Source organism: Centruroides sculpturatus, unplaced genomic scaffold (assembly GCF_000671375.1).
Source record: "Centruroides sculpturatus isolate CEXI.00-Female unplaced genomic scaffold, Cexi_2.0 scaffold162, whole genome shotgun sequence".
Classification (NCBI taxonomy): domain Eukaryota; kingdom Metazoa; phylum Arthropoda; class Arachnida; order Scorpiones; family Buthidae; genus Centruroides; species Centruroides sculpturatus.
The window spans coordinates 564,115-588,153 of NW_019384555.1; the positions used below are offsets into that span (position 1 = coordinate 564,115).

Sequence of the window (24,039 nt, forward strand, 5' to 3'; positions counted from 1 at the left end):
GAACATAAAATTCGAATATTGGTTTGATTATAGAACGATTGTAAACGTTCCAGAAACGTTGAAAATAGTTCGTTTGACTAAACGTAAAAATTCTCTAATTAGTCTGGAAACGGGGGACCTAATTCTTGCATTCTGTGAAAACGGGTAAGATTAGCTATAATGTAATTATCTTAATCTTCACTATCGTTACTTTTTGCCCAGCGAAGCGGGTCCTTGCAGCTAGATTCTAAATAAAAATTGAAAGTGTCAGTAGTAGTAATTTTTTAAAATATCCTTATTTGTAATAAAGTTTTAATGCTTATTACTATAATCTAGACATGTTAGTTCTTAAATATACTTGTATATTTAAGGATTGGGTCAAAATATACTTGTGGCCCAAAACTTGGGTCAAAATATACTTGTGGTGACTTCCAATGTGGCCCAAAACTCCATGACTTCTTCCAATGTGGCCCAAAGAAACAAAAAGGTTGGACACCCCTGGGTTAAAGTGTAACATACAAAAAATGTTCAAAAAAATTTTGTAGTTTAAGTGAAAAGCTAGTAAGTTAATCACTAAATATATTTGGCATTATATCGTAAAAGAAATTTCAACAAACGAGTTCAATTCATTTTAAACTAACGAAACACAAATACAGTAAGATCCTGCTTAACGCGGGGGATGCGTTCCTAGACGACAAAGTGCTAAGCGAAACAGCGTCAAATGAGGTAATTTTAATACAGTAAATAGAGAAAGGGGGAACACGCGGATCAAAAATAAACAGATTTTATTTTAATTTTAAGTTATTTTTACATTAATTTGCATAATAATATATGTTAAGTAACACAAACATAAAGTTCATGTTTTGTGACGAAGGTCCCGGCTCTTCCGAAATTTTTGTTTTTTGTGATAAAGTCGCGTAGTTTCATTTGTCGCTTTTTGTTTTCCTTAAGCAAATTTCGGTAGCAAGAGACGCCATTCAAAATGCCTCATCTCGCTTTTTCACTCCTTTCAAAATCCGGATCCTTTGCCGATTTCGGTTATCGTCACCAAACTTTTACTAAGGAAATCTGTAGAGAAATTTTTCTGTCGGGTTCTTCGTTTTCAGAATCTCTATTTTCCAGTTCTACACGAATTCCCCGTTCTGCCAGTTCTCGAAAGTCGTCGTCGGCAAGTCTCTCACGGTAACTCTGTTGCGGTCGCAAACTACTTCTTGTCGCAAACTAAATTCTTGTAAATAGTCAACATTTCTGTAAGGCGGTAAATTGCCCGGAGCATTAGCCCATGAAGACACTTCTGGACTAGCTACCGAGACTACCAGTCGCCCCTACGCTATGCTCCACGAACTGTGCTACCGCTCGTCATAAAAGCCAAAAAGATTGTAAGATTGGAGTCAGAATTTAATCTACTATTAGTTAATAAAGATGATATGTCTTTTATGTTACAACATGTCGGTTGATTTACTTTAACCGGACAGTCGGGATACAAACCCGACATTGGTGACCCAAACAAAAGACGAACACGTGCAAGTCTCAGGAGCTTGGACCGAGCAGCTACAATCCACTGGCATCGAAGAACATCGCATGCGGATTGTACAAAGGTGGACAGCTACAGCATCGAGGGGACAGATTTAAAGTGAGGATACAATTTTATCCAGCAAAATACTCGATTTTGTGGATTATTTGACCACGTGTCTCGCTAACCCTAACGCTCGAAGCATAAAGGCAGACGGATCGTCGCAACAAAAGTTTCATTTCGCAATTGTAAGTACGAACTTTTTTTGGTTGGTTTTCTCGAGCGGCACCCCCAAGAAGAAATGCAATCCTCGCAATCAGGGACAATCACCAAAGTTTCTGTTAAACCACCTCCCTTTTGGAGAGCGAACCCAGAAATTTGGTTCAAACAGATGGAATCACAATTCTCACTAGCGGGAATCACCATGGAAGTAACGAAATTCCATCATGTGGTTTCGGCACTCCAGCCCGAGGAGTTAGCAGTCGTAGCCGATATTATTCTAACCCCCCCAGTGGACAAGCCGTACGAGGCTCTTAAAGCCCGTCTGTGCCGACAATATGCCGACAGTGAGGCGCAAAGGCTTAAAGACTTAATTTCGGGAATGCAGCTTGGGGACAAGAAGCCATCCAGACTGCTGTTAGAAATGCGTAGCAAGGCGTCAGCGCACATAGGTGATGACCTGCTAAAGTCGCTGTTCTTACAACGTTTACCATCTAACGTCCAGCAGATCCTGGCCATCTCGAACGACAGCCTCGACAAACTGGCAGAGATGGCGGATGGTATAATAGCTGCAGCCGATAGTCCCGTTTCCGTACAAGCAGTCTCTCAGGGAGACCAAACGCTACAGACGTTACTTTTAGATATCTCCTCCCGCCTGGAACGACTGGAAGGTAGGGATAGATCCCAAGCTAGAGAAAGATCCACGAACCGCCGGAGACGATCAAAGAGCCGCGAAGGGGCGCAGAAAGAAGGCCAATGCTGGTACCACCAGCGATTCAAAGAAAAAGCACTGAAATGCACCAAACCCTGCAGTTTCCAACAGGGAAACTAGAAGGGCCGTCACTTGACGGTGCGGGTGGCGGCGCACTAGGAATACACCGTTTATATCTATATGACCAATCAACGGCCAAACGCTTCCTGGTCGACACGGGGGCAGATGTGTCAGTCATCCCTGTGCCACAGGAGCAAGCAAACCGATCGCCCGAGAAATTACAACTTTTCGCTGCTAATGGGACGACAATAAATACCTTCGGCCAGAAGCTTTTCAAACTGGATCTAGGCCTCAGAAGAACCTTTCACTGGCCATTCATCATGGCAACAGTCTCTCAACCCATTATCGGAGCTGATTTTTTACGCCACTACGGGTTACTAGTAGACATTCGCCGCAGCTGCCTAGTCGATCCACTGACTAAGATGAACTCAAGAGGAAAAGTTACAGTGGGCTCACCAGCTGCCGTTAGATCAATAAGGGAAGACACGCCTTTTCACAAACTTTTGGCGGAATTTCCCAATCTGACGGAGGTTGCCACAGCACCCCACCCGGTACAGCATAACGTGCAACACCACATAGAAACGAAGGGACCCCCAGTTTTCTCAAGGCCTCGACGATTACCGCCTGAAAAACTTAAAGCAGCAAGGCAAGAATTCGAGTATCTAGTCGCACAAGGCATCTGCCGCCCCTCAAAAAGTAGTTGGGCTAGTCCATTGCATATGGTGCCTAAGAGCAACAAGGACTGGCGCCCTTGTGGCGATTTTCGAAGACTTAACGCAGCTACCGTCCCTGACCGATACCCCGTACCACATATGCAAGACTGCGTACAAATGCTGGAGGGAAAGCGGATATATTCAACATTAGACCTAGCAAAGGCATATCATCAGATCCCTGTCAAAGAGGAGGACATTCCGAAGACCGCAGTCACTACTCCTTTCGGACTTTTTGAATACCTGTTTATGCCTTTCGGCCTTTCAAATGCAGCTGCTACTTTTCAATTCTTCATGAACCAAGTGCTACAGGGATTAGAGTTTTGCGTCCCATACTTCGATGACGTACTAGTCGCCTCAGCCGATGCGACAGAACATTTACAACATCTTCGCATAGTGTTTGAACGCTTCACACAATATGGTGTGAAGCGTTCAAACACTATGCCTCGAAATGTGTTCTAGGAAAATCAACCATTCCGTTCTTGGGCCACTTGATATCCCCGGCGGGCATCACGCCATTGCCAAGCAAGGTAGCAACAATTAAAGAATACCCAAAACCTACTACGATCAAGGAACTTCGCCGTTTCTTGGCAATGATCAACTTTTATAGAAGGTTTATTCCCCAGGCAGCCCACACGCAGGCAATCTTACACGCCTATCTAAAGGGGACAAAAAAGGGGGATAAGCGAAACATCGAGCTGACACAAGCCGAAACAGAGGCTTTTGAGAGGTGCAAATCGGATCTAGCGAAAGCCGCCACACTGGCTCACCCATCACCAAAAGCACCACTGGCAATCATTGTCGACGCATCAGACACAGCAATAGGAGCTGCGCTACAACAGCAAGTGTCAAGCAATTGGCAGCCATTAGCATTTTTTAGTCGGAAGTTCTCGCCGGCACAAAAAAAAATACAGTGCCTATGACCGGAAGCTGTTGGCTGCATACACGGCCATCAAGTACTTTAGGCATATGGTTGAAGGTCGACTGTTTATATTATTCACGGATCATAAACCACTGACTTATGCCTTCCAGCAAAAAGCTGACAAGTGTTCTCCGAGACAACTCAGACATTTGGACTTCATCAGTCAATTTACTACAGACATTCGTTTCGTAAAAGGAATGGACAATGTAGTAGCAGATGCTCTCTCACGCATCGCCATCTCCACCATCGAGACACCATAGTTTATAAACTTCCAAGAGATGGCGGTAGCGCAACAAGGAGACACGGAACTACAAAAATTCCTAAGTAATACACCTAACTCTCTTAAGCTCCAGTCGCTGCCAGTAGGAGAGCCAGCTGTAGACCTATATTGTGACGTTTCCACCGGCCGGATACGACCATTCGTACCCAAGGACTTTCGTCGGCAAGTTTTTGACCAACTTCACGGACTTTCTCACCCAGGTGTTAGAGCTTCAATTAAACTCGTTCAAGAACGGTACGTATGGCCATCAATGAGAGCCAACGTGTCGGCATGGGCTCGCACATGCATTCCATGCCAACAAGCAAAAGTCTCTCGACACACCCGGAGCCAGTTGGGCCTCTTTATCGCGCCCAATGCCAGATTTGAACACGTCCACATCGACTTAGTAGGACCCTTGCCTCCATCAGATGGATACAGATACTGTCTCACCTGTGTTGACCGTTTCTCTAGATGGCCAGAGGCATTCCCTCTAGTCGAAAGCACTGCACAAGCAGTAGCAGAGACGTTCTACTCAGGATGGATAGCCCGTTTTGGCCTACCACTGCGCCTAACAACGGATCAGGGAGCACAGTTCGAGTCCTCGCTTTTCTCAGCTTTTACTTCTTGGTTGGGAACGAAGAGGATTCGTACAACTCCCTACCATCCAGCTGCTAATGGACAAGTAGAGCGGTTTCATCGCCAACTTAAAGCTGCAATAATGGCCCATTCCACCAGCCGTTGGACTGTCGCACTCCCGACAGTACTCTTAGGATTTAGAGCCGTGTGGAAGGACGACATACAGGCGACAGCAGCAGAGATGCTCTACGGAGCCTCTTTACGGATCCCAGGTGAATTTCTCTCTCCAACACAGGACCATCCCGACCCGGCGACCTTCGTCGGCAGGCTGAGAGAAGAAATGCACAAACTCAGACCCGTCACACGTCCACACAGAAATGCTGCAGTGTTCGTGCACAAAGACCTTTCCTCCTGCGCACACGTCTTTCTAAGAACTGACGCAGTCCGAAGAGGACTGCAACCACCTTACGAAGGTCCATACCGTGTGTTAAAGCGTGGACCCAAAAACTTCAAACTGGAAGTAAAAAAGCGTCATATTACTGTCAACATCGATAGACTCAAACCCGCATACATATGTGCGGATGACTCAACGTTCTCCCCATCTACATCAACAACAGCTTCAGCAGAAACAGCAACAACAGAGGCAACAACAACGGTACCCCCAGCAGAAGCTTCGCCACAGCAACAGAAAACTGTCACACGCGCAGGTCGTCGCGTAAAATTTAACCCCAGGTATTTGTAAATATCTCGCTATCGCTGGCGGGGGACTACTGTTGCGGTCGCAAACTACTTCTTGTCGCAAACTAAATTCTTGTAAATAGTCAACATTTCTGTAAGGCGGTAAATTGCCCAGAGCGTTAGCCCATGAAGACACTTCTGGACTAGCTACCGAGACTACCAGTCGCCCCTACGCTACGCTCCACGAACTGTGCTACCGCTTGTCATAAAAGCCAAAAAGATTGTAAGATTGGAGTCAGAATTTAATCTACTACTAGTTAATAAAGATGCTATGTCTTTTATGTTACAACATGTCGATTGATTTACTTTAACCGGACAGTCGGGATACAAACCCGACAACTCGTCAATAACCCACCTGTCTACATATCCTAGTCCCTCCGTATCAATTAGGTCGACAATTTGGTCAACCTAACGATACGGCGACAGGCCCTTCTTGTCGAGAATTCTCGGATACCTTCAGCCATAACTTCTTCCCCACTCCGTTCGTGCATTTATCGGTTAATTCCTGCCAAGTCGATATTGCCTACGTAATCCACGACGTTATATTTTTTCCAAAATTGCACAAAACACGGATTTAAGGAAAGTACGGCGCTACGACAAATTGCCACCTTTTGCCGATTGGTTGGTGTTCGGGAATAATCTTAGGTTAATGTCCAGATACGTGGACTGTCATGGCGGCACTTCCTGTTTCAGCCTCGAAACCAAAGCGGTTTGGAGACGACATATCACGTGACGATGCGAGCGATCGGCGGTGGCTACTGCGCTGCGATAAACGGGGAAGACCGACGCGCGGGTTAACGTCCATATACATAGACCGAAAAGGAAACAGTGGGGACGCACGTTCTAACCTAATAATATAATTGGTAATAATTATGATAATTTATTAGAATAGGTTAGGTTAGAACGTGCGTCCCCACTGTTTCCTTTTGTTTGCTGGAATCAGCGATGAGGCGCCATGACAGCCGCGGCGCAGTAGCCGTCGCCGTTCGCTCGCGTCGTCACGTGACATGTCGTCTCTAAACCGCTCCGGTTTCGAGGCTGAAACAGGAAGTGCCGCCATGACAGTCCACGTATCTGGACATTAACCTAATCGTATTATATACGAATCGACGAAATGCCTAGATAATTTGAATCGGCGTAAATTTCGAGCGTTTTTTAGGCTTCACCCCGCGTTATATCGAATCAGCGTTAAGCGGGGTCTTACTGTAACTTAATGTGACGATTAATCACATCTGATATCAGCCAACTCCCAACTAAAATTTAATACAAAATAAAAATACCTCAAAAAAAAGTTTTTAACTTGGTCAGAACACCAATCTAAATAGCCCGCTCCATGCTGAGTAGAATTAGAAAGCAATAATAATCTTCTTACTACATTCATCTTTACAGAAATCGAAATTTTATTTATAATTAATCACCTGACCGAAAAGTCACGTTGAAAACACGTTATAGGGAACAGTGCTGACACCTCACCAACGCGTACGCTTCGCACCCACCCCCCCAAAATATATTTTATTAATTAATTAAACAAACTATCGCCAGTTTTAACTAAAATTAATAACGTAGAGAAATTTTAAAGCAAAAATTAAAATTTACTCAAATATTTAAGTTTAATTTTATTATCGTATCACTTGTATACTATTTTAAAATAATTTATTTACGACAGAAATGTCTACAGGTATAATTTAAATTAATAATATAAAATTACTATTAATTTTAAATTATAATTATTAATCGAGACGATTAGCTCGTTTTTAATTTTTGTCGATTTGCCATTCAAAACTCGTCACTAAAAATGTACAAGAAGAAAAGGCGGAGTTAAAAGAAATCTTGACCAATTACGGAGCTCGGCGAGCGTATACGAGGAATTTCAAATTTTGTTTTCACTCCAGATAAAATCAGTGCTTAAATTTTAATTTTCTAGAAGAAAGAAAAAAACATCTAACTGTTGACTTTTTATTTTTCTAAAACGTTAATAATGAGGTAAGTTATCGCCAATTAATTTACGCGTTGTCATTTATACAAAAGTAGATAGACGATTTCCTTTAAAAGGCAAATTTCTTGTCGGTGATCCGAACGTTAATTTCTGTTTGGAAGAAAATAAAACACGTGCCGAATATCTTCACAGTTTTGCATGCAATAAATACATTTAAACTAGTATAATTTTAATTAAAATTTCTTATAATTAACTTTTACAAGAAAATAATTAAATTAAAAATCTACTAATGTGAGGTAGATTCGTGTTAATTGCTGATGTAATCGATTTCAATGTACAGTACACCCCTTCTCGTTTTTATTAATAAATGTACTCCATTGATACCTGGGTGTTTGTGCTTATTATCACACCAGTAGTAGATTTTTAATTAATTAAATTTATACCAAGGGCTAAAAGCAATTTCTTTAAAATAATTTAAGTTTGGTTAAAATTGTCTTTTATACATTATACAAGGTATATGTCCAGTTTAAACTCTCCCTTATCTGGTTGATCGCGGGCACTCGAAAATTTTCGAAAGTGTTCTACGCTACTCCAAATTTTCTGCAGTGTTTTTTCCTATCCGTTTGATGAGTTTATGAAGAATCTCTACACTACCCCCGCAAAACCGTAACATTTTCATTTAATCTGGCCCTGGTGCATACGTGCGTGCTTGTGTTTCTACTTAGGAATGGATAAGTTTTACGCATTTTAAAATGTCGGCCAAGAGGAAACGCGTAGTGATTGCCGTCGAAGAAAAAATTAAGGCTATTGAAAGAGTAGAAAAAGGTGAATTAACAAATAATATAGCAGATGAACTTACGTTGGAACTTCGACGGCTAGTGACCGGGTCAAATTGAAGGAGAAGCATGTCGGTTATTTTTTAATACTTGTGGTATTTTTGTCTTGCCAATGACAAAAATACCACAAGTATTAAAAAATAAAAATCCTTTACCAGTGTTTTAAAAAAAATCAAAAGAATGCCTGGATGTCATCCAAATTGTTTAGTGAGTGGTTTTGTCCCAAAAGTTAAAAAATACCTAGAATCTAATGGTTTGTCTTTCAATGGTTCTAGAATCGAATTGGTTCTTTTTGTCTCCAAATGTTACTAGCTTGTTGCGACCTTTAGACCAATGTGCAGTAGAAACGTTCAAGAGATATGTCAGTTTTTGCAACTGATTGATACCATTTTTTGGATAATCTTAAACTGATAAACATAAAAGATGCAATATTCTGGTGTGCTGAAGCATGGGGAAGCTCTAAAGCTTTACCCTGAAAAAATGTTGGAATAAACTTTCCAATGAAATTTCTTAAGATTCAGAAGAAATCCTGGAGCTTGATTAGACAAATACTACACAAAAAGTTCCCCGTTGTAAAAGCCTCGCAAAGCAGAAGTTAGAGTGGATAAAGAATGAAGAAGTTTGTAAGCTTGTGGATCGAGAAATATTAAAGTTTGTGAATAAAGAGGAAAATGATGAGATCAGTGATGACAAAAAAGAGCCCACTGAAGAGAAATGTGTTTATTCAGAGGAAGCATTTCAAGCATTAGAAATAGATGCTTACTTTTTATTACTGTTTACCTTTTTGTAATGCAATGTGTACTTTTTTAATTTTTATTAAAGTTGTCTTGAAGTTCATAGACGAACACAATTCGTTAACTGCCACTGACATGATAACAATGAGGCATTGGCATGATGTAATAGCTTGTCGGCAAATTAAGCAAAGAACAAAACAAACAGCTATAACATAATATTTTTGACAATTACAATGAATTTTGAAAGTAAGCATCAAAGTCAAAAACATTTTTATACATACAATAGGTATATATTGTACTGTACATTAGTCATATTTAAAAAATATCACCTATCCTTATCAGATTTTTCTCCTATCTCGATCACTCCTGTCTAATTCAGATATGGGAGAGTTTACTGTATATATATATTTAAGGAGGATTTATTAAAAAAAAATATTTTTTAAAAGCAGTCAATACACAAGAAAGGTTGGAAACCCTTAGTGAAAATACAAATAACAATCATTTGTAAGATAACATACACAGGATAACATACAAAGTCCTGATAATTCCAAGTGGAGAAGGGGATGGGACCAAAACTACTTCAAATTACAAAAAACTTTACTCAGAATGTCAGCTCCAGTCTGTATTCATTCTAAGCTCAGCTCATTTAGTAGAATTCTAGTCTGGATACAGAATGTTAGTTAATTTTTAATTTGATTGGGAGATTGATATTATTTAGATTTATTATAACTGCAATTAGATAATATAATTTGAATTTTATAAAAATATATAACAAACATTAATACCAGATACATTCTAACCTATGCACCATCAATGCCATAAGATATTGGGCTAGATAAAGGCTATAATATTATTTAATTACGAAATACTGTAATTTGGAACTGGAGTGAAAAAAAAAAAAAAAATCGGACCAGAGTGGGACTCTAACTCACAACACATGCTAGATCTCCTCTTCCAGCATATATAGGCTTACATTATAACCATTCACAGTTATTAGAATGCTGGCTGGGGACACATCAAGCGCCCATGTACTGTAAACATCTCCTAAGGCACTCAACTAGCCATTGCAAACCCTGGCAAGGCATATATATAAATAAACAATAACATTAATGCCTGATACATTCCAACCTACAAGACATGGGCATTTGATGTGTCCTCAGCTGGCATTGTAATAACTGTCAATGATTATAATGTAAGCCTATATATGCTGGAAGAGAAGATCGGACTAGAGGTCCAGGTAGAGTAACTTGCAATGCATCTGCACAGTAAGCAGGTATTATGGGTTTGAGTCTCACTCCAGGCCTATTTTTCCTTCCAGTATTTCCAAATTTATTTAATTAAATAATATTATAGCATTTACCTAGCCTGAAATCTTATGGCATTGATGGAGTGTATAGTAAACAAGTTATTTTAAATTATTTTTTAAGTTTCCTAAATGTTAATTTAATTTATTAATTCAAAACAATAAATTTTCTTTACAGATTTCCTATATACAATATAAATGCAATATAATTATGGAAAAGAAATCAAAGTTTTTATCATGGTTAAAATTTTCTTCACATAAAAATTCAAGTAAAAACTCCCATGAAAGTCAGAAGACTGAAAATAATGTTCCTACTGTTGGCTGCATGAGAAATATGTATCATCTATCAAATTCTAATGGTGAAATATTTCTCCCTGTACAGTGTTGTCAACACTGTATTCATCAACCAGAACTATTAAGTTCACAAAACTTATCATGTCAGAATTCATGCAAAATGAGGCATCAAAATTGTGGAATAACAGCCATGCATACAAAATATGATGAAATAACTAAACATATGCAAGCTTTAAAAGTAAATAATGAAAATTTACTTTGTGGTTCACATAGAGAACACAACTGTTGTTGGAAATACAGACCTGAAAATCAGTGTTATCCAAAAGCATTTGAATTTAGAACTAATTCAAAGAAATCATGTTGTCAACATCATAAATGTTCAAAAAAGTACTATAAATTTCTAGAAACAAGCAAAACTGAATCTTGTAAACAGCCAAGTAAATATAGAAGTATTGGTGTGAATACAACACCTCAAAAAATTACAACAGCACAAGAACAATCATTAAAATCAGCAGATAAATGTTTAGACACATATCAAAACTTTCCACACTGTTCTAGATTTAGACATTTGGGATCTGAAGATGATATGAAGAAAAAGCAAACAAAGCATAAAAGATGTTCTCAAATAGAAAATAATCCAAAACTAACAGAATATAGACATTACAATCACTTAAGAGTGCATATTGAGGATAAATCCTCATTAAATTCAAATAGTAATCCAGAAAGTTACTTGACACAATCAAGATTGTACAGTGCAATGATTCATGCTAACAAAGAAAATAGACAAATTTTAAAAATTATGGAAAAGCATAGGATGCACCGTTATAATAGGACTTTGCCAAAAACCTGGAAACAAAAAGCATGGTTGCAAGATGATGATCATAAATCAACATTTGCAGATGATGAGAAGAGTGAATTTAATGACAGTTACACTACAAATTATTATACTAGCAAGCAAACTTGCCTATAAACTTTATTTTAAAATGAAAGCTTTTACTTTTTAACTGCAAACATTTTTTACTATAATCACAAGACATTGTAAAATTCCATCTATATGTTATGGACAAAGTGATAAATCGGGCATTATGAATAATGACCAAATAGTGTGATAAATATTGATTAATTTATCAGATTGACTGGTCATTATGAATACTGCTATCACCTAGTCGGGCAAAGTGATGATAATAAGTTGAGGAGTGATCATCTGACAATCGGTACACTGAGTTGCGTGTGCGTATCGTACAGCATTTAGTACAGAATTTTAAATTTGATTAAAAAAACCCCACTTATTTCATTTAGAAATATTTATTTTTTGTAAATTATATCAAAGTACTATTAACTATATTAATTAAACTAATATTAACGAAAAGTATTATTAACAATTTTTGGTATAAATTATATAAAAAATTAAATGTTTTTTAGTTTATTTATTTGAGCAATTAAGATTTTCATGACATTTGGAATTACATAATTTTTTTTTCTTTGGTAGCATTTGCATCTATTAGATTTTCAACCAATTTTTCAGCAGCATTAACTATAGTTGTGGCCTTCAGAAATTGATGACATTCTTGCACATTCTCTAAGTGAAATTTCTGCACCCGGTACATCTCCAACAGAAATAAAGTTTTCTTTACAAACAGTAAATTGGTTTCTGGAATATAATAGATTTAATATGCCATGTTTGGTACCCAGTTTGTAAAAGTTTTTATCTTTAACTGCAACAACGAAACCTAAAATATTTTTTCCATCACTGCGGGCTCGATCTACATCAGGTACACGAATCCTTACTGTATCATCAACAATAGCTGCTGTGTATTTGGAATTTTGATGTATTAATAATTTTTTCTGCTTAAATTTTAAGATTAAACAAAGCCCTTGTTTTAGACACACTTCTTATTTTTTCTTCTATTTTTGGATCAATTGTTTGGATAGTTTCTTCTTCATTCACCAATTCTGTAATACTAATAACATCCTGGTTTAGATTTTTTTCACGTGAAGACAATGTAAATCTTTGAACTTCATCAGTTATATTGCTATGTAAGGGTGGCATTATCAAATAATATTTCATAATATTTTCTTGGACAGTACCCGGACTTTCAGAGTTTGAGCAACTTTGACTTACTTCGTTGATAGTTCTAAAAAGTCTCTGTAGATCCTCTTCCGTTTTAATGTTGAACAATGATTCGTTGGGTATAAAATTCTTTAGTCCAACTTTTAACTTTGCTCCAAACATGGCCTCATAGGGGCTGCAGTTTATACCAGTATGATGCGCTCGATTTTTCATCAGTAGTACAAAACGTAATCCTTCCGACCATTTGTTAGTATTGTTAATCTCCAACCAAGAACTAAGCATATTTTCTACGTCTTGATTACATCTTTCTACTGAACCCTGACTTTGTGAGTGCTTGGGCTTTCCATGCATCATTTTTAACTCGGACCACATATTACACATTTCTTTGATAATATTATTGGCGAATTCTCTGCCATTATCGCTTTGTAGAATAATTGGTGCACCGAAAATTGTAAAAATATCTAAAAGAACATATGCTACTTCTTCAGCCCTTTTGGTTTTTAACTCATTTAATCGGTTGTTGAAGCGATTATTCATATCACTTAATGATTCCTCCATGATCGTTACTTTTGTCAAAGAAGAAAGATTAACTACTGGTCACATAAATTTAAAGTTCGGTACTAAATGCAATACGCATGAGCAAGTAAGACGTGAGTTCTGATTGGCTAACATATGTCGGATGATCACTCTCAATGTATTATCATCACTTTGCCCGACTAAGTGGTAGCAGTATTCATAATGACCAGTCAATTTGATAAATTATTGAAATTTATTACAATGCCCGATTTTGTTGGTCATTACTCATAATGCCCGTATTCAGTGGTGATATTCGAAATATTTAACAAAGGGTTTGCTAACAGAAAATTTTTTCTTAATTTTTTTTTTTTTGCTCAAATGGTGCAACAGCAACATTAGCGCAAAAACTGACCTTACGATACCCATATAAATAAAAAAGATGCGTTCGAAAAATTAAGTCAGTTAAAATTTAAATTTTTTATGCCAGAACTATATATATATATTTTTATAAATAATAAAAAAGAGCATTCAAAATGGTTTATTTTGTACATATTTTATTACGACACGTGTTCCGCAGCCATCTTGTATTTTCTCGCGCGCGTGGGATTGTGGGATCTCTCTTATCCTGGATCTAGTTTCAAAAACTCTATTGAATCGACCGCGATTGAACCTCGTTTCAGTCAAGATTGAAATGGTCAAGGGAGGTCGCACCAAGGCGAACGGGGTATAAGACTCTAGTTTAGTAGTGTTACAGAGTATAATATGTATATTTTAATATATTTTTTAAAAGAAACAAAACCACTGAGAAATGTTACGTGTGTTTAACAAGGTTCGGAAATCTTTTAAAATGTTAACAACGGGTTCGGCCGAACCTGTGCGAACCCGCTGAATATCACCACTGCCCGTATTAATCACTTTGTCCATAACATATATATGAATGCAGTCAAAAACTTAAACTGTAATTTAAAAAGTGTTATTTTATAAGTTAATGAATCAGTGTTATATTAGAAATCAGTATTAAAACAGTATTATAATAGAAATCAGTATTAAGTTATAATATCAACTTTTTAATGTTAGAATGTCATTTTACAATACAAATGTTATAGATAATTACATTAATGTTACTGTATAGATGTATACAAATTATTTTTGATGATAAACCATTTGAGAAAAATGAAGTAATTTTATGTATTAAATAATAAGTAAATTTTTAATGCTTTTCTTCATAACCTCATGCACTTATTGCCATGTAAAGAAGCCCATTTCCTCCCTCCATTTTTTGGCAGTGTCCAGTTGTTTCCCCTTTGAGAATTTTAAAATGTACTAATTTTGAAGTTCTTATGACTGATTTAAACTATGCTGCTATCTTCTGTAGGAGCTGAGATAAGATTTGGCTCCATGAGAAGAGGACTTGAGTACGTGGCAATTATACCATAAAAAGTCCACTGTCAATTACCTGTACTCCTTTGCACTTGTTTCTGATAAGTATTAGTTAAATACAAGATACAGCTCAATGGTTTTCAACTGGAGTGCAGTGGCACTCTAGGAGTTCTTTAACATTTATGTGTATTACTAAAAGTATGAAAAATGAACTCCACATTTATAAAGAAATAGGAATGCTATGAAAAAAATTTTCAAATTGAGGATGCCACTATTAGGAGGAAGTTGAAAAATGCATATATCTTGGTACCAGTGGCAGATCCAGAAAATCTTCCAGAGGGAAAATTTACTTTTTCTTCTTTTTAGTTATTTTAATACAAAGTAAAATTTTTACAATATGGAATTGTTAGAACAACAATGCATTGTTTCACAATATCATTTATCCAGTATAAAACATATTATACAATCTAAAAATATAAGTTAACTACCAATAAGGTGGTTAACTAATATAGTGTGTAGGGCTAACTATTAATTTACAAATAAATATGTAAGTTTAGCTTCCTTTTAGTAAATCTTTAGATTCTTGTAATCACACACTGTAATGAACATTTTTACTTCAAAAAATTGTATTTCAATGCAAAACTGTAGAAAAAAAGATTATTATTAAATGATTATTTTTAAGACATGCTCAAGGGGGACAATAGTTCCCCATGGATTCACCACTGGTGTAATGTTTTGCCTATATCTTACATCAGTGGTGCACTCAAAATTTAATCTTGGGGAGCAGAGTTGAACAGATGGCGGAAATTTTATTAAATTTGGATTAAAAACTTTTTTAATGTATGACCACTAATTCATAAGTAATATAGAAATAGAAAACGAGCAATTATTTATTTTGACATTGTCACAATGATGAACTGCAACATTCATATTTTTTATTTACCGTATTTACTCACATATAAGATGAGGTTTTTATTCATTTTTGATTGCTTCAAAAACCTAGGTGGTCCTATATGCACGAGCAAAGGATTCTTTGTTTTTGCAATAATTTTTGTGAATTGTGTGTTTGCATTTTTTACCAGATGCTCACCCTCTGGTGTTTGAAACGACCCAGATAAAATACTTTTGTTTTTAATCATTCTTGTGTAGTAAAGATGAAAAGCAAAGTTTTTGAATTGAATTGCAATTTGAAATTCCAAAATCACATGGTAGCCTGATATAAGTTTTAATCCATTCCCACGTGAAAACAGATGATTATTTGGAAATCAGAATTCGGAGAAACTCATAAGGGTAATCGATGGAGAGTGGATTCAACTGTTAAGAATTAGCAAAAAAGGTTTCCAATTGTCCAACTTTACATGAAAAATTAAGGAAAAATCTTGTAAAAACAACAACAAAGTTTAAAATGCCAGTAATTTTTGTGGGACAATGTGTGCATTTACATGCATTTGCCATTTTATTTGTGATTAAATGAAATAAAATTAAATTGTATTAATAAATCTAATTCTCTTTATTTTAATCTTTAAAGTCACACCACTACCTATATGTGAGATCATCTTGTGAGTAAATACAGTATTTAATTTAAAATATATGCTAACACCTCAAATTAGTAGTGGCTGGCCCCCATACATTATACTTTTCCTGTTAGTAATAGTCGTGCTGGTCATCTAACAGGAAAATTTTTGAATTGAAATAACATGACTCCAGTTTGCAATGAATGTTCTTATACAGTTAATCAGGCCTCCGACCAAGGTTTTCCTATATGGTCTCAGATTTCATCTATTTAACTCCATTCTCGAGATTAAGAAAAGATGGACAGTGGGAATTTATAGGTCTATAATTTTTTTCAAACTGCAGCCCAACAACACAAAACAAATAAAAAAACTTTTAATTATGAAAATTTATTAGCTTTGTTTTTTACTTCAAGTATTATATAGCACACCTGTCCTATCCCTTATAATGAAATTATAAAACTTGGATTGAAGTATTGTTATCTTAAAAGCAAATGACATCCATCAACATTTTCAACAGGTAGACCAAAAGATATGTCTTTTGGTGCTAAATCAAAATAAATTTATTTTATAATACTAAGATCATAAATCAAAAGAAGTTAAGTAACAAATTGTAATGATTTATTTATACAATCCAAATAATTCTTTTGAATATAGTGTGAAGTTAAGATTTAATCTTACTTCGCACTATATTCAAAATAATTTTATCATCATATTTTTCTGCTTTGTTCAAATTATTACAGAAAAAAAGAAATTAGTATCAATATGTAACTGGTTCAAACACTGTTATTCAAAAAAAGTGTTTGTGCGTCATTCGGCTCATTTGAAAGAAAGCCCACCAAGGAAGTAAATATTGTAATTTCCGAAATGCATCTGGGTAAAATCAAGTTGTTGATAGGCTAGTATTTATGGAATCTGTGGATGTGATAATTCCTAGAGAACAATGGTGTTTGAACCAGTTACATATTGATATTTGAAAACTCTACTTCTATTCCATTTAAGTTAAAAGAAATCTAGTAATTGTATTGTATGAAAAGGTATAATTAAACTGTTATTTTCTTCACAAAGTTAAAAAACAAAATTTAGAAATATTAAATAGATGATATTTTATTTTACAGATGATCATTATTATTTTTGTTTTCAATTAATCTTCAGGATTTAAGCCATACTTTTCATGCATTTCTTTGATTGTAACTCCTTCAAATATAGCTATAAATAAAAACACATCATTACAATAAAAATATACTTCTGTAGTAATAAAGATCAATTAATTTAAATACAATATTAACCTAAATATGTCAGGCATGGTGTAAAACTTTTATTAATTTTTATTTCCTCTCGTAAATGTAAAATGTATCTTAAAAATTTATTTAAAGCCATCTTTTAATAAAAACTATAGTTTACAAAAGAGATTTAATTAAAGTCCTTCAGTGATGTTTTGACCTACTATGTTGTTAAAAATATTATTATTTAGACAATATAATAATAATAATAGAAAAAATGACTGCTTCATTTCCTTTATAAGTTAAATTTTTTAATAAGTAATTATGATAATTAAAACAGTTGGGACATCTTCTGGAATAATAAGATATTGCAAATTTGTCAGTGCATATAAACTATTAAATACATATCATCATAGTTTATCTTTAGGAAAAAAACAGTTCATAATTTCTATAAAAATGTTGGAACAAAGTTTTATTCAAAACCTTGTTTTGAAAGAACTACAATTCTTACAAGGGAAACTTTCTAAGTCATATATAAATTATGTTTCAAGAGTGTATTTGTTTCTGAGAAAAGCAAACATCAAGTTCATTTTTGTCTAACTCCTTCAAATGTCAAAAATGGCCTCAAAATTTGCAACACATCAGATGTAAGCATATCTCTTGCTACCCAATCTTCCTTGTTAGCAAAGTGGTTATAAGAGATTGCACGTTTTCTCTCTCTACCTCTGGTAACTGATTCAAATCTAATTTATAAATAAATATACATTTTTTTTTTAAATTACACCAATCACTAAATATTATTTCAACATAAAACAAGAGTATATTCTGTACTTTCTCCATTTTACATATTTCTTAAATTTTTATATACAGGGTGAGTCAAAATTATGTGAACAATCTTAATTTTGTTTCATTTTCTATTCTGAATGGTTGTGATGGACAGTTGTTATGGCCTCCCCAATCTCCAGTGTTCTGGCACTAAATTGTACTGTTGAACGTTGGTTTGAGTGCATTAATCGTGATGGTGGTCAGGTTGAGACTCTGTATAATGCAAACTTTGAGTAAATGCTTTCTCTCAAATAGTGTTCACATAATTTTGACTCGCCCTGTATATATCAAACAATACACAATCTGAAACTAATAATAAGATTAAATTTATTATCATCTAGAATAATTGATATTTAAATTGTAATATGTTTTAATAGAACTATTAAAATACTTTTAAGAAATATGTAAAAGGTTTTAGAGTCCACTCTTGAAAATATATGGTAACTAGCAGGTGGGCCCGGCGTTGCTCGGGCAAAAGTAACGATAGCGAAGATTAAGATTATTACGTTATAGTCAACCTTACCCGTTTTCACAGAATGCAAAAATTGGATCCCCCGTTTCCAGACTAATTAGAGAATTTTTACATGGGTCTAAAAATATCTTCAATTTCCTGCAAAAACAAAAACCAACAGCACTTTCTCTTAAAATGTCGCTTTCTCTTAACAATTCCATTGTTATGTAACACGTCCATTGTTGACACTTCCATTATTAACACTTTCATTGTTATTTAACACTTCTATTGTTGATGAAAGTGTTAAGCTTAATCCTGTCCCTCTCCCCCCAGGGGGGGCATTTCGAAAAATCCCTTCTTAGTGTGCATTTTCGTGACGTACCCTAACTGTGTACCAAATTTCAGCTTTCAACTCCTAACCATTTGGGCTCTGCGCTGATTATTATTATCAACTTGTCTCGATTATATATATATAGATTAGTGATTTAAAGTTAGATAAAGAACATTTTTTAATAATGTATACTATGTACAAAGAAAATTAAGGTATGACAATCATAGAATTAAAACATTTGGAAATATTTTATGAAGAAATCAATAAAATTAATTTACCAAGTTTTCCAAGAATAAGCTGAGCAATATCTTTCACTTCATTATATTCATGCAGTTTTTCAATATGCATGTTTAATTCTTCTTCTTTAAACCCTCTTGAAAAAAGTAAATTTCAAAATATATTATAAATCCTTTTCTTATAAAAAAATATCTATAATGAAAACCAATGTAACTACATATATATAATACTGAATTAATAAACATTTACATAATTTATATAAAAGATTTTACTATATAATTAAATAAGAGAACATTTATTTTATTTTTAAAAATATAATATAATAATAAATATTAAGTTTATTAGACGTTAACATCCATTACAAGGGGAATACGTACATTTTTATAAACATTATTGTTAGTATACAACTCATAATATAACAGATTTTACAATATACAAAAGTATAATTATATTCTTAACTTTAGACATACAAAAAGAAATAATACAGTTTTTCAAGATACATCTTCACAGGCAGAAGATAAGGTAATAATGTCTTCCTGTTGTTGAAATTGAGATATGATTGTAGAGTAAAATATGATATATCTATTACAAAACAAAAAGATGTGTTTCCAAGTCTCATTTTGACCGAAGTACAATATGCATATTTTTCATTAAGATTAATACAAATTTTCTTATTAAATAATACAATACAATAAAACTTTGATTAAATCTTAGTTGTATTAAAGTATGTTTAACAAAATAATTAATATTTCAGTTAAGATATCATTCTGTGTAAAAATGTGATTTAAAAGAACAATGTAATTTACAATGAACATTCTGTTCTACCTCAGACCAGTCTCTCTGTATACTTTGTTCACAATAAGATTTTATAATTATCGGCAAGTACCATTTTATCACATTTGACAAAATAATCCACTATTTCTTTAGTGAAAGTATCCAATTATATTTGTTGTTAGAGTTATCAGATTGTATTTTAATCATTCTATGGTAATATAATCTTCTGACATTTCCAAAATTCTTATCCAGAACTTAATCAACAAAACTGAAATTCTAAAACATCCCATTATTAATCGTATCATATATCCTGGAATCAATCTGGAAAGCTTATAAATCTGAGAAAAAAATATACAAAAAATAACTTCTAGATCTTGAAAATGGTTCATCTCCCAGATAGGAAATCTATAAGACAACTCAGAGTTTATTAACAAATGAAATAATTTCTTGTAAGTATTAACATTAGATACTTTTAATGCTGTTAATAAAGGCCACATTTTAAATCAAAATGGTCACAAAATTCTGTTAAAATATTTATTTTTTCTGTAGAAAATTTGGAGTAGCTGCTATAATGACTATCATCAGCATACATCAATATATGAAGCTCTTTATCAACAGAAATATACAAACCTGGAAGGCCAGATAGATTGATACGATCCACCAGTTCATTAACATATAAGGAAAGTGACAAAGGAATTAAAATTTCACTTTGCAATACACCAGAGTCTTTATATCAAATGATTCTGTATATCAATTCATAGTTTTTTAACCCCTGCTTTAGTCTTTCTATAAATATCCATTATCAAATTCCCTTAGTTTGTCTGATATCATCTTTTCGGTTTCATTGGCAAGGGAAATGGCAAAAAATTATTCACAAACTAATTTTCCTGTGTTCATACTATATGTTAGTCTATGTTGGCCTATTAACAAGATGTCATTACATAGTTTTATTTGATGGTTTTGTTTTCTTATTTCATTATTATAGGTTGGGAGTAAATGTTTTTGTCTTTCTCTTGACTCCTTTGTCTGGTGAAAGCTGCATATTCTTCCAATCTTCCTGTAGATTTTGTTGTTTCTTTTTTATAAAAGCAGTAAAAACTCGATCCCAGATCTGATAATTTCAATATAACTGGTTGGTTGACTTGTTTAGTTAAATTATATCTGAACATCATCCTGTGATACAGTCGGCAAGTCTAATAATGATTTGATAAAATTTTATGAAATAGATAATTATGCATTATTATAGAGATGTTTTCCGAAATAGGATAATTATGCATTATTATATTATTATAATGGAGACCATTGACTAAAGTGTCCATTTTGAATTACATAAGTTCTTTTTCTGCTTTTAAGTTATCAATTTGTTGTTTCAGATTAACTTCCCTTTTTTGATACTATTCTTTAGTTTCTCAAATACTTTCATGAATTAAATCTAAATCTTCTTCTATGGAAGTTATTTGATTATAGTGTCTATCATTCGTAGTATTTATTAAATCCGAAATTCTATACCATAAAACTGTCATTGAAGTGTCTGATGAGTTGCCTGGATTAGTTAATGAGGCAGGACAAATTACATTTGACTCACCTGGGGATTTCTGTGGACTCTGTGACACTATGTTTGTATGAGGATCAATTACAACCGAGGACGTATCCTGTGAGTCTTTATCCACATATAGATTGAAGTCTGTTATAAGTTTGGAGTTAGTCGAAGGTGATTGATCTTTCTTGTTGCCCAGTTTAGTACAGTTTAATGGTGGTCTTCCTCGCTTTACCGGTGAATGTCAGTATTTAGTTTTTTTTTTCAAAGGATAATAAATTATATCTAATTCTAATTTTTTCCTTACAACTAAATTAATTAAAAAAAATTACTAGTTCACAAGCTTCCTGTGTGTCGAAGCGAGAAGGAAAAGTCACCAGCAGCCTCGGCTGTCAAGACATGCCCCGCCCAAAAAACTTAATATTAAACAAACAAGTTTTATATTAGTGGATTACATTTGAAAATAAGATTCAAGCTTTGATTTGTACCGAAATTTAGTTACAGATCATTTCACGTATCTTTGTTGGACAATACTCAGTTGAGGCTGTGGAAGTTTTATGAAGTTCAAGACTCCTGTTTCATAAAAAAAATTGTTTATTATTTATTACACTTATTATTAGTAATTTAGAAAAATCACAATAATCATTAAATTATTGATTATTTTTTAAAATCAAATTTGGTGAGGTAAAAGATATATTTTTGAGATTAAATAATCTGTGAAAGTTTCATAGACATTATTACTGTGACTCAATGTTAAAGTAGTTATCATTTTATATTAAATAGTTTAATTATGACATATGTCTCTTTCAGAAATTTTTGTTGATTTTAATACTGTTTTCAGGATTAAAATTTTATAAACAAAAATGAGTTTATTGAACAATATGACATATGTTCAATAAATTCTTAATTTATCAAATCTTAAAATGATTAAAGTCAAACAAAAATATATGAAAATAATACTTTAAACAATTATTTAATTTATTAATATTAAAAATAGATATAACTTAATATCTTCAAGCATAAGAATTCATCTTCAGAAGCTACTCAATAAAATAGTAATATTTAAAAATATTCATAGTTTATTAAATATTTTTAAATATATGAAGAACTTGTGTTTTAAAAAATAATTATGTAATTGAATAACTTTGGAAACAGGTCTGAGTGCTTGAAAATACCATTAATATTTGCAACTACTTTATTGATATCAATAACTTCAATAAAATGGTTAATTATAATTTTTTTCTACAAACATTATTATTCTTTTCTTGAAATGAATGGAAGATATAAGTAATAATTTAATTTTAATTAATCAGTTTATATTTTACACGATGTTCTTTAAAAATAGCTAATAAGGAAATTATTGAAAATATACACACTCTTCTCTGAGATTTTTAATTTGCTCATCAAGATGTTGTTCTTTAGATTTTAAACTTTCAATCTGCTCTCTTATATTTTCCATACTGCAATTATTTTTATTGAGAATATGTTCTGTAAAAAAATTTGTTGTTGTTATTAATGTATAAAGTGTAAGAAAATTGCTATTATATTTTATTTCATATTTACATAAAAATTTACTAGTAATTTTTAATTTTATCTCTTCTATGACTAAATTATAATTAAATGAATAAAACTTTTCATATATTTAACATAACAAAAAGTTGTTTTAATTATTAATGGTTGGAACATATAAAAAATTGATACATTAGTATTCAAGAAAGAAAATACAAAAACAACAATTTATTATTAAAATAGGCTAAGTTAGCAGTTTCCAAAGTGGGTAGAATGGCTTATTTATGCATTAACGGGTAAAGGAGTTGCAGGGAGCACTGAAAGCGAGCTTTTTTCGAGCACGTATTCACTTACGATCAATCATCAATGGTCATTACTTATTCTGTATGTAACATTCTTACACGTTTATTGACGTAAGAATGTTATATCCAGGCTACGTCCATATTATATCGCCCAACTTTTTACCAGAAACCAGCCACTACTTAGGCGTTAGATGCATAAATAAAACCCAGAAAACTCCACACGGCCAGCCTATCCATCGGGCACGAACATAACCGACTACCAGTGTTTAGTTTCATCCACTCAAAATCAAGATATATGGCCTTCTATGGTTTTTCTTATCTTGTGAAGAAAAATCTCTACTTATACAGGGTGTATCAGAATGACGTTTTAAAAATTTGGGGGATTGTAGAGGATGAAATTTTGAACATTTTGATATAAGGAACCCATAGCCGGAAATGCGATATAAAGTTTCTACAGCACTTTGCACTTGGTATGCTGAATGAAACAGCAGAATACAGTATTTATGACAAGTTTTATTGACAAAATAGTAGAGTACAATCAAACTGTACATTGAATCAGCGGATGCACTACTTTAGAGTAA

The 24,039-nt window shown here is 33.8% G+C and overlaps 4 protein-coding genes across 6 annotated transcripts in view; 2 read left to right on the forward strand and 2 right to left on the reverse strand.

Annotated features, from left to right (window-relative positions):
- Positions 1-7,165, reverse strand: part of LOC111623825 (alpha-aspartyl dipeptidase-like) — a 32,097-nt gene extending 24,932 nt beyond the window's left edge. Inside the window, exons 1-2 of one of the 3 annotated variants that reach the window (XM_023366537.1) lie at positions 6,297-6,528; positions 6,143-6,211 (exon numbers count right to left, since the gene is read on the reverse strand). Coding sequence is in view for 1 of the 3 variants with exons in the window: in XM_023366535.1 (XP_023222303.1) it covers positions 6,969-7,069 (101 nt within the window). In the remaining 2 variants the exon portion in view is untranslated. The other 2 variants (XM_023366535.1, XM_023366536.1) reach the window with 2 other exon arrangements.
- On the forward strand, positions 1,725-2,543 carry LOC111623824. Its single transcript, XM_023366534.1, has one exon. The coding sequence runs from the start codon at positions 1,794-1,796 to the stop codon at positions 2,541-2,543; it is 750 nt and encodes a 249-aa protein (XP_023222302.1). The 5' UTR covers positions 1,725-1,793.
- Positions 7,166-7,411: 246 nt separating the features above from the next.
- On the forward strand, positions 7,412-12,166 carry LOC111623826. Its single transcript, XM_023366538.1, has 2 exons — positions 7,412-7,671; positions 10,676-12,166. The coding sequence occupies exon 2, from the start codon at positions 10,709-10,711 to the stop codon at positions 11,759-11,761; it is 1,053 nt and encodes a 350-aa protein (XP_023222306.1). The 5' UTR covers positions 7,412-7,671; positions 10,676-10,708; the 3' UTR covers positions 11,762-12,166.
- A 4,796-nt stretch (positions 12,167-16,962) lies between these two features.
- On the reverse strand, positions 16,963-23,134 carry LOC111623853 (DNA repair protein SWI5 homolog). Its single transcript, XM_023366573.1, has 3 exons — positions 23,024-23,134; positions 19,378-19,472; positions 16,963-17,478 (listed from the first exon to the last, which is right to left on the reverse strand). Exons 1-3 carry the CDS (start codon positions 23,104-23,106, stop codon positions 17,414-17,416), a joined length of 243 nt encoding a protein of 80 aa, XP_023222341.1. The 5' UTR covers positions 23,107-23,134; the 3' UTR covers positions 16,963-17,413.
- Positions 23,135-24,039: the final 905 nt, after the last annotated feature.

What these genes read in the sequence shown, in the direction of transcription:
- LOC111623826 (XM_023366538.1), top strand. Translation starts at nt 10,709, where the DNA reads ATGGAAAAGAAATCAAAGTTTTTATCATGGTTAAAATTTTCTTCACAT.
- LOC111623853 (XM_023366573.1), bottom strand. Translation starts at nt 23,106, where the DNA reads ATGGAAAATATAAGAGAGCAGATTGAAAGTTTAAAATCTAAAGAACAA. An exon ending in ATTAAAAATCTCAGAGAAGA is followed by an intron (nt 19,473 to 23,023) that starts GTGTGTATATTT and finishes ACTTTTTTCAAG; the next exon opens with AGGGTTTAAAGAAGAAGAAT. An exon ending in GCTTATTCTTGGAAAACTTG is followed by an intron (nt 17,479 to 19,377) that starts GTAAATTAATTT and finishes TTTTATTTATAG; the next exon opens with CTATATTTGAAGGAGTTACA.
- LOC111623824 (XM_023366534.1), top strand. Translation starts at nt 1,794, where the DNA reads ATGCAATCCTCGCAATCAGGGACAATCACCAAAGTTTCTGTTAAACCA.